The sequence below is a fragment of the Epargyreus clarus genome, unplaced genomic scaffold (assembly GCF_041222505.1).
Source record: "Epargyreus clarus isolate Ecla_fem2 unplaced genomic scaffold, WU_Ecla_fem_2.2 ptg000033l, whole genome shotgun sequence".
Lineage (NCBI taxonomy): Eukaryota > Metazoa > Arthropoda > Insecta > Lepidoptera > Hesperiidae > Epargyreus > Epargyreus clarus.
Window position 1 is genome coordinate 3,877,336 of NW_027332238.1, and position 21,065 is coordinate 3,898,400.

At 39.0% G+C, this 21,065-nt stretch overlaps 1 protein-coding gene across 1 annotated transcript; it reads right to left on the reverse strand.

Annotated features, from left to right (window-relative positions):
• Nucleotides 1-652: 652 nt before the first annotated feature.
• On the reverse strand, nt 653-19,687 carry LOC140755375 (uncharacterized; the record flags this gene model as incomplete). The annotated part of the gene is made up of 15 exons (XM_073090570.1): nt 653-1,468; nt 2,211-2,345; nt 2,737-2,841; nt 5,024-5,141; nt 5,673-5,755; nt 6,760-6,880; nt 7,463-7,570; nt 10,406-10,528; nt 11,542-11,630; nt 12,931-13,059; nt 13,765-13,962; nt 14,295-14,299; nt 14,811-14,985; nt 18,670-18,843; nt 19,568-19,687. Coding segments are annotated over 15 exons (1,794 nt in total), but the record flags the coding sequence as incomplete, so codon positions are not given.
• Between the last annotated feature and the right edge of the window lie 1,378 nt (nt 19,688-21,065).

Here is a 21,065-nt window from a genome sequence, read left to right on the forward strand (position 1 = left end):
TATTTTAATTCTAATTTAAATAAAAGACTTCGAAACAAGAACATTGTTTAATTTTAAACTGGCTCTCCTGGAAACTTGCCTTTTTTACCTGTGTCATTATTCTTGGAAAGAAGAGATATGAGGTGTCGTTGCAGTGGTGGACTAACGTCGGAGGTTGTATTGAAGTTGAGGCCCCCAGTGTAAAAAGTTCGCTTCTGATTCCGTTTTTTTTTTTTTGCTAATTGACACACACATTTCATAGATTGTTTGGTTTTAACGACCTTTTCTAAGCAACTGTTTTTGGAGCCCCCAGGTTCGGGGACCCGGGCGGACCGCCCCGTCTGCCTACCCCCAATAAGGCGCTAGTGTCGTTGGATTGGACTAAATGGTGGGAATGACAGCTATATTTTAAGCAGTCAGATTTTTCCTTTTATTAATTATATGTTTTATTTACTAATTATTTTAATTCAAAATGATAAAAGGTTAGTCAGTCAACCTTAGACGAAAATATGCACATACCATTAAATTTGTATAAATAAAACAATTTACTTGTAAAAATATAATTTTATTCATTTTTCTTAGAACACTAGTAATATCATAGCCATTTTATACAACCGTCCAAATAATTAAAACTTGAAACTTTTTAAAATTATAAAAACATAGTAAATACATAAATTATACATTAATTACAGTGATATGAAATTTGACGTATTTTAAAACTTTTAGAAATAAATATGTAAAAAAGATCTATTTTTTAAATGTTAAATTAACATTTGATTTTAAATCAATCAGTAAAGTAACAATTTAAGAATCAATTTAACATAATTAAAAATAAGTACTTGTATACCGCAACTTTTAACACAAGTAGAAAACTAGCAAATAGTCCAACTGATGGTAAGTCACTTCTGTATGGACATCTGTAATCAATCTTAGATAGGATTAGTCCTACCTGAGCTCGGCCTCAACGTTTCTACCTCTGAGAACTAAAGAACGTCTCGGATAAGTATGTCTCTTACCACACTTCAAACCAGAACACAGCAGCGCTACACTGCTGTTATAACAGAAATAGATGTGGCGGTGGTGCCGGAGTCGAACCACAAAGGGTTCTACCACCTTCTTGTTACAGATATCCATACGACAATTATTTCTGCTTAATAACAGCACTGTTTGGCGCTGCTGTGTTCCGGTTTGAAATGTGGTAAGAGACATACTTATCCGAGGCGTTCCAGCTTTGTCCTCAGGGGTAGCGGCGCATCTGTGGCCGACCTCAAGTATAATCTAATCCTATCTGAGGTTGTTTACAGATGTCCATGGGCGGCAGTAGCCACTTACCATCAGGTGGACTGCATGCTCGTGTCCTACTAATCTTATGTAATGATCAATGTGTGTTTATTGATACTGTGGGTACATTTAGCGGCCATGTGTGCGTAGAGGGTGCTTCTATCTCCGTTTCCATTGTAGGAACATTTGAACCACGACCACGAATAGTCTGAAACGAATATTATTATGTTATATTATATAACTGCTAGTCCGCTCTGAATATATAAATGAATCGCGTCGCCATAGCAAATTGTACGACTACACCTGCTCGCAACTTCAGAGCGGACTAGCAGTTTGACGCGGACTATAATAGCAAAGGAATTAAAGAATACTTTATTTCTACTTTTTATGAATAAATTAATGAATGAATGAATGATAAATGGAATAGAATAAGAGATTAACTAAAATAATTTACTTTGCCATAACTAGAGATGCGCCGAATATTCGTTTGGTATTCGGTATTCGGCGTATTCGGCATCTTTTTGCTATTTGTATTCGGCCGAATTATTCGGTTCGGTAAAGGTTAAACCGAATATTATTCGGTATTAGGTTATTCGGTGAAACTACTATTCGGCGTATCTCTAGCCAGAACTATTGCGTCTAATATCACTTAGTTATGTATATTATATACCGGAATGCCTTGTGTCCCACAACCTAAAATTACCTTAAACTAGTAGCTTTTTGTTACCTGGTCTAATTTATGATACCTAATAAAGAAACTAAACCGGAATGCCTCAGGTCCCTTACCTCGAATCTTTTTATTACTGGTGTCTAATTTGTAACACCTAGTGTAGAAACTAAACCGGAATGCCTCATGTCCCATAATCCAAACCTACCTTTAACCTTATTGTCACCTGTCTTAATTTAGGATACCTAGTATAAAAACTAAACCGGAACGCCCCATGTCCCACCTTCCCGCGCAGGTGCACCATGCGCGTGTGGTTGTACAGCGTGGCCTCGTGGCTGAAGGCGGAGGGACAGCGGCCGCAGCGGAAGGGCCGCTCGCCGCTATGAGACCTCAGGTGACCTTCTAGAGTCTTCTTTGTCTAAAAAAAGGTTTCATAAGGAGTTTAAAAGAATAAGAAAATAGAAACAGGAAGATATAGCGAGACAAAGCGATAAAACAAAAATCGAGATGATATAATAACTCCATCAGCATCACCGCCACACCTATTTCTGTTATAACAGCAGTGTAGCGCTGCTGTGTTCTGGTTTGAAGTGTGGTAAGAGACATAATTATCCGAGACGTTCCAGCTTAGTCCTCAGCGGCGCATCTGTGGCCGACCACAGGTAGGAATATCTGATCCTATCCGGGGTTGATTACAGATGTCCATACGCCAGTAGCCACTTACCATCAGGTGGACTGCATTCTTGTCTGCTACTCCTATATTATATATAAAAAAGTAAGTAAGAAGAGTAAAAAATCATCAAACTTACCGTATAAGCCTTCCCGCACACATCACACACATGATTGCGACGGCTGCGCGCATCTCTGTGCAGCATCCGTATGTGTGTTCTCAACACCGGTCGGGATGAACACGCCTGGGATAAATAATAATAACATTTAATATAAATAATTATAGTTTTGTGGCGACCTCCCGCTACTCGACAAGAGATGGCGCCACGAGTATTCTCGCGCTATCGAAGAATCGCGCTATCGAAGTTTTCTAAACATCTTGCATATATACAAGCTCCGAACTGAGACTGTCGGAGCACGGCCGCTCCCCGGGCATGATCACCTAGCACACAGGGAGATCTCCCTTTGCCAAAGTTTAAAAACTAAAAACCACGCTCTAAAGCCGCACAAGGAAAATCGTTAATCCTGATTCCTGACGATCCTGATGAAGAGAATGGGGAGAGGAAATTATTGAGATCGTGTATTGTCATCGGTTCTTGATAATTGTTAACAAATTCAAATTAATCGAACCGTTCAAAGTGGGTAAAAATCGAGTTAGAAGATTCCATTACATACATACATACAAGTCCAGCTAATAAAAACGTAGTAATAAAAATCTACTTTAGTTTTTGTATTATTTATTTTTTGAAGTGAAAATTTCTTTAGCGGCGTTTTGCACTTTATGTGATGGGTAAATATGTTAAACTCGGGTCCTATCCATCCTAGCAATATTCCTGTAATATGTAAAAAAACTTAGATTAGTATTCATGACGTTAGGATTGTATAGTCCGCGTAAAACTGCTAGTCCGCTCTGAATATAGAAATGAATCGCGTCGGCATATCAAATTGTACGACTGCACCTGTTCGCAACAACTTCAGAGCGGACTAGCAGTTTCGCGTGGACTAAAACACTTATTAAACACGAGCCTTTGCTCGCGGCTTCGCTCGCGTTACGAAGTCATATTTTCATCCCCTATTTTATCCCCTTGGAGGTAGAATTGATCAAAATCCTTTCTTAGCGGATGCCTACGTCATAACATCTACTTGCATGCCACATTTCAGCCCGATCCGTCCAGTGGTTTGGGCTGTACGTTGATAGATCACTATGTCAGTCACCTTTGAGTTATATACAGGGTGAATTTTTAAAACGGGCCTTCAGGGCCAAATCCGAAACTATAAGGTTTAGCGAAAAATGCTGAAAAGAGTTACGAGGCCGATTTTGATAAAAACTAAAACTGCATCATTACTTTTTTAAAATAACTTTTTCCCTAGCCGGGAATCGAACGAGTTCATTTTGAATATAATTACACCCTCTATATTATTCCACTATCTGATAGTGTTGCTTATAAGGATCAAAATCTGGGAAGTAATGATAAATGAAAAACTAAAGGAAAAGCCTCAATTTTAAGAAAATACATATTTTTTCATATTAATTTGGCAGTTAAGTTCCCGCCATTCATCAATTTAAACATTTCGCGTATTAACAATTTTTTTGGCTCAATGTTTCAAATCATTCGAAATGGACGTTTTGTTCTTCAAGAATTTATATTTTTATGTCCGACTTAGTTAAGGTTACTTTTAGGACCATTATAATAGATTTAACTTGCTATGGGAGGAGTTTCGTTTAATACAGATGTAAAATTGACAATTTGCGAGAATGTCTTTTTCGAGTCAAATCCGAGTGATAACTAAACAAAGAGATATAGAAAATCATATTTACTGTTGAAACGTAGTTATAAACAACAAACAATAACAATTTACTATTTAATCACTTATCTATTTTTATTAAGAATAAAATCCTAAAAACGGCGGTAATTTACTTGCCAAACTATTACTTTCTCATACTAAGCCGTATGTCACGGTTATAACATCGAATAATTAGTTAATTAACCAACTTTAGTAACTAACTTACGTATGTTACTAAAGAATTATACATAAATCATTTGTTATGTATAATCCTAAGGATTAGTATGGCAATGTATGGAAAAATATGTATTTTCTTCAAAATTTTTCTTTTCCTTTAATTTTTCACATAATATTACTTCCCAGAATTTGATCCTTGTAAACGACACTATCAGATGGTGGAATAATATAGAGGGTGTAATTTTTTTCAAAATGAACTCGTTCGATTCCCGGCTAAGGAAATAGATATTTAAAAAAAAAATAATGATGCAGTTTTAGTTTTTATCAAAATCGGCCTCGTAACTCCTTACAGCATTTTTCGCTAATCCTTATAGTTCCGGATTTGGCCCTGAAGGCCCGTTTGAAAAATTCACCCTGTATATTTAGAAGATTGTAGTACATTTATTTCGGACATTTGATACTCACAAAATTACACCCAGCCACTGTACACTGTATGGGCGTCATCTTCAAATGCACGGCCAGGTTGTGTTCTTCCAAACGGGTGGGTTTCGCGAATTTCTTATCACATAACTGACACGCATATCTGAAAATATTAATATATAACACTAGCTGATCCTGCAAACGTTGTGTTGCCATATAAATAAAAAATGTTATGCGTGAACAACCCTTATCACTTAGGGGTATGAAAAATAGATAATAGCCGATTTTTAGACCTGCTGAATATGCATATAAAATTTGGTGAAAATCAGTAATGTTTGAAAATCGTTTCGGAGGAGTACGGTAAGTAACTCTGTGACACGAGAATATTATATATAAGATATAACTTATAAAGCAGTGATAGCCTAGTGGTTAAGGAACTCGGCCTCTTCAGCGAGAGGCTCGAGGTTCATCCCAGGCACGCTCCTCTGATTTTTCGTATTAGAAATTAATTCACTTGTTTAAACGGTGAAGGAAAACGTCGTGAGGAAACCTGCATACCTGAGAGATTTATAAAAAAATCTCAAAGGTATGTGAAGTCTACCAATACGCACTTGTCCAGCGCGGTGGACTATGGCCTAATCCTCATTCTGAGAGACACGTGCCCAGCAGTGGGACAGTAATGGATTATACTCACTTGAGCTTCGCCGGATCTATATGTTTCAATGTATACTTCATATGTTGGTTGTATGATATCCGATTTTTAAAGTTCATGTCACACTGAAACAAAGTATATTACAAATTAATTATTCATTAGAAATAATTGTATGAAATTGTTTGAAACTGACATTATGGTTTATTAAATTCAGATTTATAATACTTAGGATTAGGACACGAATGTGTAGATACCGATTTGGTACCGTTTTGTTATCGACTCAATACCGTCAAAATATCGACTCGGTATTAAGGCTCGTACACAAAACTGCGATGCGACGCGATGCGAATCCGCAACGCAGAAAATTGCGACACGAATTGCTGCGATGCGATATCGTGCGGCATTGCGTCTTCCAGGGTGACCATTCTTTCGACAACCGTCAACCGTACGGAACGTATTTTGAAAATTAGGTCGTGATATGGATCGTAAAAAGAAGTGTGCACTTGTGTTATTGCTTAAGAGATACAGGAAAGAGTAAAAAAGACAATTTTGGGTTCATCCATTTATCTAATTCATATATAATTTATATATAATTTATTTTATATTTAGTTTCCCAAAGAACAGGGCGCTACGAACGACGTACTTTGTCATTTTTTTACATTAAAGTATACGTCTTCCCACACAAGAAATACAGGTCTGTACGTCTTCCCCACACGCTGTCCCAGAACAAACTAAAAATGGCGTCAACAAGTGTGACGAAACATCGCAGGAATGTGCGATGCGAATTAATTCGCAAGTTCTTGCGATGCGTCGAGGGAGCTCGCAGATTTTTACGATGCGACGTCGCATCGCAGTTTTGTGTACGAGCACTTATCACGGTATCAACTCAATACCCTATCGGTATCAACTATGCACCCTATCGGTATCAACTCTGTACCATAATGGTACCAACTCTGTACCATATTTGCAATTGGCATCAACTCAACACCGTTTCGGTATAGTCAGCGCCAAACTGCTAGTCCGCTCTGAAGTTGTTGCGAGCAGGTGTAGTCATACACTTTGCTATGGAGACGCGATTCATTTCTATATTCAGAGCGGACTAGCAGTTTAAGCGGACTATAACACTCACCTGATAGCAGTACAGCTGCGCTGAAGCGTCGTGTGTTACCAGGTGTATCTCCATGGCGCGTTTGAATAGGAACCTCTTGTCGCAACGGTGACATGCGTACTCTTTCTCGCCTTTGTGGATACTGAGGGGTTGGAGAGAGAAGGAAGATAGAAAGAAGATATCTCCTTTATTCTTATCTATGCATTTTTTATATAATATAGGAGTAGCAGACGAGCATGCAGTCCACCTGATGGTAAGTGGCCACAGCCGTACGGACATGTATAATCAACCCTAGATAGGATTAGGTATTCTTACCGTAGGTCGGGAACAGATGTGCCGCTATCTGAGGACTAAGCTGGAACACCTCGGAAAAGTATGTCTCTTACCACACTTCAAACCAGAACTCAGCAGCGCTACACTGCTGTTATAACAGAAATAGCTACTAAGGTGTGGCGGTGGTGCTGCCGGAGTCGAACCACAAAAGATTCTACCACCTACGAACTGTATTCGTATCTATAATAAAATACGGCAAAGGTTTAAATCTACTATAAAATTAACTTTATATGTAAAAAAGCTTAGAAGCGGTGGTAATTTGTAGATTCTCAAAAAGTGTTCTACTTGTATATGAATCAATTTTGAATAAATGAGATTTGAATTTGAAAATTTATAAAAATATTTTTTTACAAAATTCGCCCCCTCAGGGGTCAAAATGTTTAAAACTCACAACATATGCGTCCGTAGTGAAGGTCTATCGCTGAAGGTCTTTCCGCACAGCTCACACTTCTGCCTCTCTGAATGACTCTTCAAATGATGTCGTAGTTTGCCAATAGTTCTGAAATTTGTAAAATATAATAAGTTATTAGGAGAAGCGTACTATACATATTAATAATCTTATATATATATATATATATATATATTTCTTATGTGCGTGTGTATGTCACTGAACTCCTCCTAAACGACTGGACTGATTTTGATGAAATTTGTTGTGTGTGTTCAAGGGGACTTGAGAATGGTTTAGATTCACAATTTAGTCCGGGGGAAAAGGTTATTTTAATTAATTTTTAATTCGTATGTAGTTGTTGATTTTGGAATGTTTCACATTGGATTCGACAGACTTCGCTACCATCGCAGTTTCAAATATTCTATCTATTTTTCAAACCCGTAAGTGATAAGGGTTGTTCACCCTTAACATTTTTTTTATTTATATGGCAACACAACGTTTGCCGAGTCAGCTAGTATGCTATAACTTAATAGGAGAAGCGTACTATACATATTAATAACTAGCTGACCCGGCAACCTTTGTACCGCCTCAAAATCTATTTATCAAATATATTTCATATAAAATATAGCCTGTGTTACTCGTGGATAATGTAGCTTTCGAATGGTGAAAGAATTTTTAAAATCGGACCAGTAGTTTTTGAGCCTATTCATTACAATCAAACAAACAAACAAAGTTTGCCTCTTTATAATATTAGAATAGATGATGTTATAAATAATAATAACATACTAGATCATATCACGAATCTTACAAAATGAAATTTACAACTTTTATTATTCCCGCTCAAAATACAACCCAAACGTCAAGAGCTTTTTTTTCTTTTTTATGCTAACTCATACAATCATATAGTCGCGTAAAACTCATAGTCCGCTCTGAATATAGAAATGAATCGCGTCGCCATAGCTAATGTATGTATGACTACACCTGCTCTCAACAACTTCAGAGCGGACTAGCAGTTTGACGCGGACTATACCAGACTATAGCCGGTGACTATATAAATGGGCACTTAATATTATGGTGACGACCCGCGTGGCGAAGCGGACACCATGCCGGTCTGACGCGCAGAGGGTCCCGGGTTCGATCCCCGGCCAGACAGATTTCTAAATGATGAATTTAGGTTTCTGTTTCTGGGTCCAGACCCACACACATAGACATATACACAAACACCTAGGTGTTTGTGTATATGTCTATGTGTGTGGGTCTGGTCTTCATATACACAAACACCTAGGTGTTTGTGTGTATGTCTATGTGTGTGTCCATGGCACCCACGATACAGGGAATCCTAGTGTGGGGCTGTGAGTGTAGAAAGCGTTTTATATAAAAATAGAACATCATGAAAATAACACAAAATAATTAATTGAAATAATACTATAAAATATAAATTTCGATTTTGTTACAGATGGTCCCATTTTGTATACATTACTAAAAGTTTCGACAAAGCAATTTTTTTAGATATTGTAGGCCTTAGGTACTATTGGGACCAAAGTTACGCTTTGGACCGAAGCCGCACTAAGGCCTGATACTCAAGGCTACGGTCACTTCTTGGACCAAATACACTTATTTGACCCAAGTATTATCCCGGCCGAAGTTTTTTTTTTTTTTTTTTGCGGCCACAGATGCGCCGCTACCCCTGAGGACTAAGCTGGAACGCCTCGGAAAAGTCTGTCTCCCTTACCACACCCTTCAAACCGGAACACAGTAGCGCCTAACACTGCTGTTATTAGGTAGAAATAGGTGTGGCGGTGGTGCCGCCGGAGTCGAACCACAAAGGATTCTACCACCTTAAAAAATATAATAATTAATTAAATATATTGTATGTAATAGTTAATAAAACGACAGACGTCATTCTAAAATATTATACCCTTTATAATATAGAAATACATAGTAAACGAGTCAAGCCACTGCCGTATGGACATCTGCAACAAACCTCAGATAAAATTGCAGTCCTACCTGAAGTAGGCCACAGCGTTTCTACCCCCAAACGGAGTAAAGTCTGCCATACACACTACGGTGCAGCGATCATGTCTACCTGTACAGGTAAACTTGCCTTTTTTTTTTTTTTTTCCTTAACGAGGGGGAAACCTTTAAAAGGTACCCGACGACGTGGGAGCGACGCCGGGTTATGTGGGATTCTTACCGCACTAAAACCCCCCCGGTGGCCGTCCTCAGCGTTTGGTGGAGAACTCCCTGGGGGAGCAGTTTTCGCTCCTCCCGCACCATTTGGTGTACACGACGCTATGCGACCACACATACCGCCGTCCTTCCCGGGATCGCTTACTGGACGGTTCGAGCTCCCACTCTTGCCGCCCGCAACCCCGGAAGCCCCCTTTTAGTCGCCTCTTACGACAGGCAGGGGATACCGTAGCCCTATTCTAGTCCCGTAACTACAGGGACAAGGTAAACTTGCCTAACGACTAGTTTTACGCGGTCTATACCCCTTTTTTTCTTGTTGACGAGGGTGAAACTTTCAAAAGGTACCCTATTCCGTGAGAGCGACACGGAGTTATGTGGGATTCTTACCGCCTAAAATCCCCCTGGTGGCCGTCCTCGGCGCTGCGTAGAGGGCTCTGTCTCTCCATAGAAACGCAACCGGAGTCCTCTTAGCGCGTTACCCGTCGGGCTCCGCCCAGGTGAGCTTGACGCTCGTCACACTGTCTTGTGTGCACGACGGTATGAGACCACACATACCGCCGTCCTTCCCGGGGTCGCTTGCTGGACGGTTCGAGCTCCCACTCTTACCGCCCGCAACCCCGGAAGCCCCCTTTGAGTTCCCTTTAACGACAGGCAGGGGATACTGTAGCCCTATTCTAGTCCCGGGACTACAGTGACAACGTGGACTGTACCCTACCAATATTTTCATCGCAAAAGACGTATATCTCCTCTACTCACGTCTCAGTGTGTCCGCACACAGCGCAGGCGTGCCTCGGAGCGGGCGCCCCGTGCTCCCGGGCGGCATGATCAGCCGCCACCGCCGCGCGGGACCACGTGCCACCGCACGACACACAGCGCCACCTACACACAAACATAACTTATTTATCCTCGTGTTATATATTGGTCTTAATCACCATAGTTAGAAATTTCCCTTAAACAAAATTATGAAGAAGTCATCCGATCCTGCACCGCCGCCGTGCCGTAGGAACGCCGACTCCGCAGCACCGCTCCGTTTCCACCGTATAGTCCCGAACGTGGGAATTCACTCTGGGCGCTAACATTGCCCCAGCAAGTCATTTAGGATAGTTAGTTTTAATTTAGGTTAGATTTAATCCAAAACATGTAATATTATGTTTTGATTAAATACATTTATATAAGTAATTCGGTCTTTCTGTATCCTGGCTGCTGCATCCCGACGCATTATATAACTCTCGAGTTATGGGAGCTGGGCGTCAAGGAAAGAATCGAAAAGGCTATTTACGCGAACCAATTAATAATTTTATGCTTTTTTTTCATATATGAAATAGGCAGGATCCGTTAGTACAGTTCCGCGATGCAGGTGAACTGTTCCCATGACGGACGGACAGCACGAGCGACGCGCCTCGTCAACTTTGACCCCGCGAAGACACGATGTAACGTAAGCACCGTGTAGGGCTGGCGCGACGCAGCCTTTACGTGTAGGGCTGTCCCTTACACGTAACTCTTGTTTACAACTATTATCTTGAAGAATTAATTGGTATAACTAAAGCTGTTTAAACAAAAAAATACGCACAGACTACATAACTATTACATACATACGCCCGTTATGGACATATGTAATCAAGCTCAGATAGGATAAGATATTCCTAGCTGAGGGTAGCCACAGATGCGCCTCTACGCCTGAGGTTAGAGGCGCATCCCCCCCCCCTACCCCTCCCTTACAACATCCTTCAAACATCAGCAAAACAGCGCTTAACACTGCTGTTCTAACAGAAATATGTGTCTGTACAAAAAGTTCAAGTGATTGTACTTATATTTGTGATTATATTTATGCTGATAAGTTGTTATTGCCCCGTCTCATATCGTATCGTATTATATCATATAGTATCATATACCTAACTCTATGTCTCCGCTTGTGCGCCGCCAGCGCGCGCGAGTCTCTGCACCTAACACGGCACACGTCACATTCCGACGTGCCGAATGCCTGCGAACATATATATTTATTTATTTATTTATTAAATGGATTACCCACATAAGATACAGAGTTTACAATAAATCAATTTTAAATAAGCTTAAAGGATACATTACAACTGTTCTTACTATTACGAGCAATCACATCATGCATTATATTACAAGTTGAAATATTACATTAAATACAAAAAAAAATCATTTGTATGCTATTTTATTTTACTGATTATGAAAATGTCGATGTAGATGAGCAAGGTGACGAAACGAAAATGTTCATAAAGTTTACAACATAAAAAGATTGTCAACGTTTAATCCAATATACGGGAGAGACACATTTATGAAACACATTTCAATTTTGTGGCACATTTTAATTACATTTTTTTAAACGCAGAACTATATATTCTGCACGAAACACCTATAGTTTAACGTGATGATTGAGGAGAGGGTCAAATCAACTCAACCCCTTGGTATTGGAGCACATTGTTCACTTTGTAGCACTTTCACCTACGATAGTTACAACATTTTATTCTTTTTTAAATTGTAACACTTTCACCTCGGCCGTATTCACTCACCAGGTCGTGATTAACTCAATGGGTCATTGTAGCACTTTTCTCACTTTATAGCACTTATATTCGGGACGTATTCGCTCACCGGGTCGTGTTTGCGCATGTGGTCGTCCAGCTTGCAGCGGTGGTTGAAGCCGAGCGCGCAGTCTTGGCATCTGTAGCGTGCCGCGTGAACGTCTCGCTTACCGTTACAGTAGAGGAGTTGAGGATTTAAGAAAATTGGTCCCTTAGGGGCCAAGTAGGATATCCGGGACAAAATTTTATTATATCGAGCTATTATTATCAATGTTAAGTCATTTTTAGGGGCGCACCGCCATAGTAGCGCCATTGTAGCACTTTTTCCATTTTGTAGCACTTTTAGATCCGTCATTTTTTAAAAACGATCCTTTATCCCTTAATTACTTAAAGCTCGAACGTTATTCAACCCGACACAACCTCGCGTCATTGCAGCACTTTTGTAAATTGTAGCACTTTTATTTCAAACTCACTATTCGCTCACCGGGTTATTATAGCACTTTTCTCACTTTGTAGCACTTTTAGCTAGTACGATTTTAAGTACAATACACTTATTTCAGACATATTCGTTCATCGGGTTATTGTAGCACTTTTCTCACTTTGTAGCACTTTTAGCTAGGATGATTTTAAGCGCAGTACATTTATTTTAGACCTATTCACTCAATGGGTCACTATAGCATTTTCCTAACTTTATATCACTTATATTTTAGACGCCTTAAGGCTTTATAATCTCACCGGGTCGTGTTTGCGCATGTGGTCGTCCAGCTTGCAGCGGTGGTTGAAGCCGAGCGCGCAGTCGTGGCATCTGTAGTCGTGACGAGTGAACGTCTCGCTCGCCAACGCCCGCTGGCGTTCCGCTTCCACCTTGAAAGAAAAGGGGTACACAATTAAAAAAAATAAGGCATTTAAAAATAACCCCCCTATTGTATGGAACCTAAATTAAACAAGCCCTCCACCTAGAAAGAAAAGGGGTACAAAAAATTAAACATCCAATAATACCTCCTCTATTATATGTAACCTTCAAGGGCTTAAAAATTAAAAAAAGTACCAACAATTTAAAGAATTCAAAAATACCTCCCCTAATAGGTGGAATTGTCAAAAAGACAAAAAATTAAAAATCTCTCAAAAATATAACCATCTCCACTAAGGGTAAGGAAAAACGAGTTAGTTTTAGACTGCGCAGAGTTAGTGAACATCAGTATATTATAAGCTATATCATATGCTATTTGGCCCCTTAGGGGTCGATTTTCAGAAGAAAACCTGTGAATATATGTGTCTGTGGAATCAATCATGAATTACTCTAAATATCACAAGAGATGAGGGGCAGCGAAGGTAGGGTATAATAAAATGGCACGTTTATATTTTGGGTCTATTATTATTTATGCTCGACAATAAACCAAATAGTAATAGACAAATACAAGTGATTTTAAACAGGGGCTGATATAGTTTTAAGACTCATCGCATATCATTAAGGGAGACGTATAAGGGAGAGGTCTCTCTTCTGCAAAAGGGAATGCTTAAATGTTGTTAAAAATTACGTGATGACAGGTACAGACGCCATCAACTCACCTCCTCCCAAGACAACACAATCATCTCCAGCTGATCCGGGGCCACGTTCAGCTGTTGCAACTTACGGCTCACTCGAGCGTTCTGGACGACCCCTGGGGGCTTCTCGCGGTATGACTGCTTCGGCCCCTTAGGGTCTAACTGCTTCTGTGCCTCAGTTAACTTCTCTTGTTTGTTCTGGGCTGTAGATATTGTACATTGCTGTATTTTTTTTTACATAGAGACTTTAGTTTTTATGTGGAAGCTCAAAAAAATTCACTACTATTTATCACTTTACATTTTATTGAATATAGGAGTAGCATACGAGCATGTAGTCCTGATGGCATAGTCCGCGTAAAACTGCTAGTCCGCTCTGAATATACAAATGAATCGCGTCGCCATAGCAAATTGTATGACTACACCTGCTCGCAACAACTTCAGAGCGTACTAGCACTTTGGCGCGAACTATAAGTGTCTATTGCCGCCCATGGACGTCTGCAATCAACCCCAGATAAGATTAGAATCCTATCCAAGTTCTGCCAAAGAAACATTGCTACTTCTAAAGCATAAAATGGAACACGTTAGATAAATATGTCTTCCGTACTACACCCTTCCTAGTGAAACACAGCAGCGCTTAACACTGCAATTCATCATCAACCCATTACTGTCCCAATGCTGGGCACGGTCTCCTCTCATAATGAGAAGGATTAGGCCATAGTCCACCGCGCTGGACAAGTGCGTATTGGTGAACATCACATACCTTTGAGATTATTTTTTTTATAAATCTCTCAGGTATGCAGGTTTCCTCACGATGTTTTCCTTCACCGTTTAAGCAAGTGATAATTAATTTCTAATACGCACATAATTTTGAAAATCAGAGGTGCGTGCCTGGGATTTGAACCTCGGACCCTTCGATCGATAGGCCGAGTTTCCTACCACTAGGCTATCAATGATAAATTGGTGTGACGGTGGTGCCAACGATGTTGAACCACAAAGGATTTAATCACCATTAAAATAACACAAAATACAATCATATTATAATCTCTATAGCATAAATAAACCTATTCTACCTTCAGTTTTCTTTTTCCTTCTCCCCCTTGGTTTAACTTCTTTCTTCTTCAACGCCAGTGGCTCATCATCAGATTCATTAAAGCATTCTCCTATCACTTTTAACTTTCCTGTCTTTGTCTTGATTATATCAGTTTCTGTTATATCAATTTCAAAAACATCTGGTTTGATGACTGTCTAGAAAGATAATTATAACAATTAAAAAATAATAGGAAAAGGAATAACACCAAATAATTACCGGTATCGGTAGGCAATAATTTACATATAAACCTTTTATATATATGGGCAGTCCCTTTTTTTTTTTTTGTTTGCGAGGGGAAACCTTCAAAATGTACCCGACGACGTAGGAGCGACGCCGGGTTATGTGGGATTTTTACCGCACTAAAACCCCCCCGGTGGCCGTCCTCGGCGCTTGGTGGAGAACTCCGGGATCTCCGATGGAACACAACCGGAATCCTCCGAGCGCGATGCCCCAATCGAGCTCTTCCCTGGGGGAGCAGTTCACGCTCCTCCCACACACCTAGTGTTAACAACGGTATGCGGCCACACACACCGCCGTCCTTCCCGGGGTTACATGCTGGACGGTTCGAGCTCCCATCCTTGCCACCCGCAACCCCAGAAGCCCCCTTTTAGTCGCCTCTTACGACAGGCAGGGGATACCGTAGCCCTATTCTAGTCCCGAGACTACAGGGACAATATGAGCAGTGCTTAGTGGTTAACCCATCTTTACCCATCGTTGCGTAAACGCAACATTTTATGTTTGATTTTTTTCGGTATTAAAAATAGGGCAGTAAATCTCTGAGATCTTATCCAGTCTGTAAAAGAAAACCTGAAATACAGGTTATTATTATTTGGACACTTAATTTAATAAAAATTATATTTTATTTTTTATTTTGAAAAACAGCGAATTGAGTCTTCTTCAGACAGACAATTTCATTAAATCATAAAAAATATTAATTAAAATAAATTCGAACTTTTTACACTAAACAAATATTTAACAATCCTTTATTTATGAGTTTAATAATTCTGTTGAACAAGAAGACCTATATATATAGTGTAACTTAGACTTCCACAAAATGTTGCGTGTATGTAACGTTGGGAGATTTATTGAATGTTTGTTATTGTAATGCCGCGACCCATTGATGCTAGAGATTTATAGTAAACAATGATTTCTTGGAGCTCATGTGACACAAACGCTTTTGTTTCATCAGTTAGTTACTTGTTGAACTTCAAGCTCTCTGGTTTACGTAGTAACCCACACAGAAGTGAATTTGTACAATATGGCTTATAAAAAAGCATTTTCATCACAAGAAATTATGGCCGTGTTGGAAGAAGAGGAAGATTTACAAAATGCTAACCAAATTGATGCTGTATACATCCCTCCACCGGTTGACAATCTTACAGACGAAGAAGACCTAGATGATGATATGTTGGGTGGTTTCGACAGCACTCTGCCCACCGACATCGCTGGAACGTACGAAATCCATACTGACTTACCCACTGAGTCTGAAAATATGTTAGAACAGACCAGTCCTTCAACTTCAAGAAAATCGAAAAGGCCAAAGAAGTCACCAAAATGTATTCCAGACTGGAAAATGGGTCATTCGACATATATAAACTTTCCTATAAGTGATGAAATCGTTATAAAACAAAATATTGAACAACGTGTAGGCGGAAAAACACCTTTTGAAGTATTTTCCTTATTTTTCAGTGATGAAGTTTGGGAACAGATTGTAAACTTCTCAAAAAAATATGCTTGTGACCATAATCGACATTTATTCACACTTACGGTAGCAGAACTCAAAAGATTTTTTGGTATATTATTCCTGACCGGTTATCATTCTCTGCCTTCAACAAAACTGTACTGGTCTAAAGATGAAGACAAAAATGTACCGATTGTAAGAAAGTGTATGAGTCGAAACAAATTCGACTGTATAAAGGAAAATATTCACTTATGTGACAACGCTGACTTGGACAAAAATGATAAATTTGCCAAATTGCGTCCTATTTTCAATGTCATCAACAAAAAGAACATGCAGTTTGGGATATTTTCACATAACTTGTCAATTGACGAAGAAATGGTGCCGTATTTTGGACGTCATGGTTGCAAAATGTTCATCAAAGGAAAGCCTGTTAGATTCGGATTCAAGCTTTGGTGTTTATGCAGTGCAAGTGGCTACTTGTATCAGTTTATTCCATATGGTGGCAAAAGTAGTAATGTCACTAGAAGTGACTTGGGTTTGGGAGAAAATACTGTTTTAGATCTGTTGTCCCTAATTGAAGATCCTTGTAAACATCGCGTATTTTTTGATAATTTTTTTTCTTCATATAAACTATTTTGCATCCTAAAAGAGAAAGGTTACTTTGCTACCGGTACTATCAAAGAAAATCGTACAATGAACAAAACTTTGAAAGCTACGAAAATTCTCAGTAAAAAAGAGAGAGGGTCATTCGATTATTGTTTTGACAAACAAAATGAAGTGCTGTTGGTTCGATGGAATGACGATTCTGTGGTAACTGTAGCTACTAATAATGGCAAAGTAGAACCATTGGTTACTGCAAGACGTTACGACAGAAAAAAATAAAAAGATGATGAATGTGCAACAGCCTCAAGTAATAGCAGATTATAATAAAAATATGGGAGGAGTTGATCTTCATGATAATGGAATAGCCAACTACAGAATTCGAGTAAGAGGGAAGAAGTGGTGGTGGCCACTTTTCATCAATTTGATTGACAGCGTTTTGGTGAATTCGTGGAAAATTTACAATATGGTAAATGAACAGACCTTGAGTCAATTAGATTTCAAATCTTACGTTGCTGTAACTTTGATGAAAAGTGAAGAAGCACAGTTAGCCACACATTCTAATTCTTTGAATGTTTCAAATACAAATATGGGAAGACCATCCAAGAACGCATTGCCTACTAATATTCGCTATGATAATGTTGGTCATGTCATAGAAGAACATGAAAATAAGCGTCGAAGAAGATGCCGACAATGTAAAAGTACAACAATTTACATGTGTAAAAAATGTCAGGTGCATCTCCATGCTGATTGTTTTAAAATGTTCCACTCCCGTTAGTAATTGAGTGTCCATCCGTATAAGTAAGTTGCGAGTTGAGAGTAAGTTTTAAAGTTCACTAATCCCAACGTTGCATAAACGCAACATTTTGTGGAATTTAAACGGAGGTATCAATATTTTTTCTGACTATGATTTTCTTCTTTTGAATGTATACGTAACTAATATAAATAATAAAATTTAAAAAAATCCTTTTATTTCAACCCTTGGGAATTAATGGGTTAAGAAACTCTGCCTTTTGATTGAAGGGTCTGAGGTTCAATCCCAGGCACACCTCTATTTTTTTAAAGTTATTTGCGTATTAAAAATTAATTATCACAGTGAACGAAAACATCATGAGAAAACCTGCATACCTGAGGAATCTTAAATATATATAACTCAAAGGTAACTGACTGACATAGTGATCTATCAACGCACAGCCCAAACCACTGGACGGATCGGGCTGAAATGTGGCATGCAGGTAGATGTTATGACGTAGGCATCCGCTAAGAAAGGATTTGATCAATTCTACCCCCAAGGGGATAAAATAGGGGATGAAAATATTACTTCATAACGCGAGCGGAGCCGCGGGCAAAAGCTCGTCTTAAATAAAAGGTTTCAAGTATGTGAAGTCTACCAATTCACACTTTGCTAACACGGTGGACTATGGCCTAATCCTTCTCACTCTGAGAGGAGACCCGTGTCGAGCAATGGGACAGTGATGGTATGATCATTATGACGATTTCTCATGTTAAATGTATTCTATTCTGATAGGAAGTATGTGTCTTAAACTGTAATACATACCTCTGCAGCCTCATTATTATCCGACACATCATCATAGGCCTCATCTTGTCCAAAGTCGAAGGCACCATCCTCTACTTTAACAAACGCAAGTATAGTAGGCTCTGTATACTCATATTGGTATGTTGTTGTGTTTTCTGATATCCTCAGGTTTGATAGTGAGATAGCTTGTGGTGCCTGAAATATTATATTTGTAAAAAAATTGCCAAGTGCTAGTCGAACTCGCACAGAGAGTTCTGTATAGTCCGCGCGAAACTGCTAGTCCGCTCTGAATATAGAAATGAATCGCGTCGCCATAGCAAATTGTATGACTACACCTGCTCGCAACAACTTCAGAGCAGACTAGCAGTTTGGCGAAGACTCTACCACCAAAATTTTCTCATTTTTTATTTTTCATATTTATTATTATTGCAGCCATTAATGTTAATTCATTGTGAAGGTTTAAACCGTCTATCTATCTCGGTTAAATAAATAAAGCAAAAAACGGAAAATACCAGTCTTGTATGGCCTTATATATTGTACGATCCCCATTTATTTTCAACCTTTTTCTACTGCTTGGGTACAGAACTCTAAAAAAATAAATATGGCAAGTGGGTAGAACTTGTGGGGAGATTATGGAAAAGTGTACTCAGTAGTGGGGTGTAGATAGCGTTGAAACCAGTAGTATTGGGTTTAGAGGGCAGGGGGTGTCTTTCTTTGTCACATCTTGCGGCCCAAACGACTTGATGGATTTAAAGAACGAGGTTTCCTGAGATTTATCTCAATTCTTAAAGTGCATTGTCTATATTTTGATGCAATTGGTATTTTTGTTTTTACAATAGTTCTCCAGTTCAGTTTGTCTTTTCACAAATATATAAAAGCTGAATTTCTATATACAGATATAAAAAAACAGTTATTTTACCATCTGTCTAAGTAGATAATCTTGAGCCTTCCTGACTTGTATTTTGAACTTAAGTATTCTTCGTAGAATAGAAACACATTCCCAGCATAGCAGCAAAGTATTTGTTGAGACCTCCTGAAAGACGGACACAAGTTTTCATATCAATATTTTTATTTCAGTTGTCTAAAGTATTTTCAGAGTAAAAATGTTCAAATAGGACTTGGTATTTCCTCTGCTTTCTCAAATTTATGAAATTTCTTACACATTTATATTGGAACCTCTCTTCGAAAGATCACAGAACTGCTTCATGCTAAGAATAGAAGAATGGGAAGGGTGATACCTCCCCAGTCATACAATAGTATTTTTTTATAGTAGCAATGATAGTTTCGAAGGTGGTAGAACCCTTTGTGGTTCGACTCCGGCGGTACCACCGCCACACCTATTTCTACCTAATAACAGCAGTGTTAGGCGCTGCTGTGTTCCGGTTTGAAGTGTGGGTAACGGATACAGACTTTTCCGAGGTGTTCCAGCTTAGTCCTCAGGGGTAGCGGCGCATCTGTGGCCGACCTCAGGTAGGAATATCTAATCCTATCTGGGGTTGATTACAGATGTCCATGGGCGGCAGTAGCCACTTACCATCAGGTGGACTGTATGCTACTCTGCTACTCCTATATTATATAAAAAAAAAGGTTATAGTTGCAGTAGCATGATAGTAAATTGGTGTTGATGATCATGGATATTTGTAATTATCAGATTAGAAAAGAGTCCTTAATCAGTTCGGCCACAGATGCTACACCTAAGGAATAAAATAGAACGCCTCGGAAAAGTATGTACCCTTCAAACCAGAACACAGCAGCGCTTAACACTTTTTTTTTATAATATAGTAGTAGCAGACGAGCATGCAGTCCACCAGATGGTAAGTGGCTACTGTCACCCTTGGACATCTGTAATCAACCCCAGATAGGATTAGATATTCCTACCTGAGGTCGGCCACAGATGCGCCGCTACCCCTGAGGACTAAGCTGGAACGCCTCGGAAAAGTCTGTCTCCCTTACCACACCCTTTAAACCAGAACACAGCAGCGCCTAACACTGCTGTTATTAGGTAGAAATAGGTGTGGCGGTGGTATCGCGGAAGTCGAACCACAGAGAGTTCTATCACCTTCAAATATATATAAAATATAACAATACAATAAGTACTTACTTCTTTTAATAATACGCGAAACAATTCCTTGTATTCATTATCAAAAATAATAGATAAATGTCTGTCTACACTCAAACATCCCTCACAAACTGAACCTACGTTTAAATTCATGATTTTATATAAACCTTGTGTTTATTTTAATAAAACAATTATATTATTTATTATTTATTTATTTGTAACGAGCTGACGACGTGAACCGTCAATCGATTGACATTTTTTTGTGACAATTTGACATTTTTTGACGAAATTTAAGGTAGCGTTCCATATTATGATGATGAATATACAATGAACTATAATAAAATATTACGTTACTATT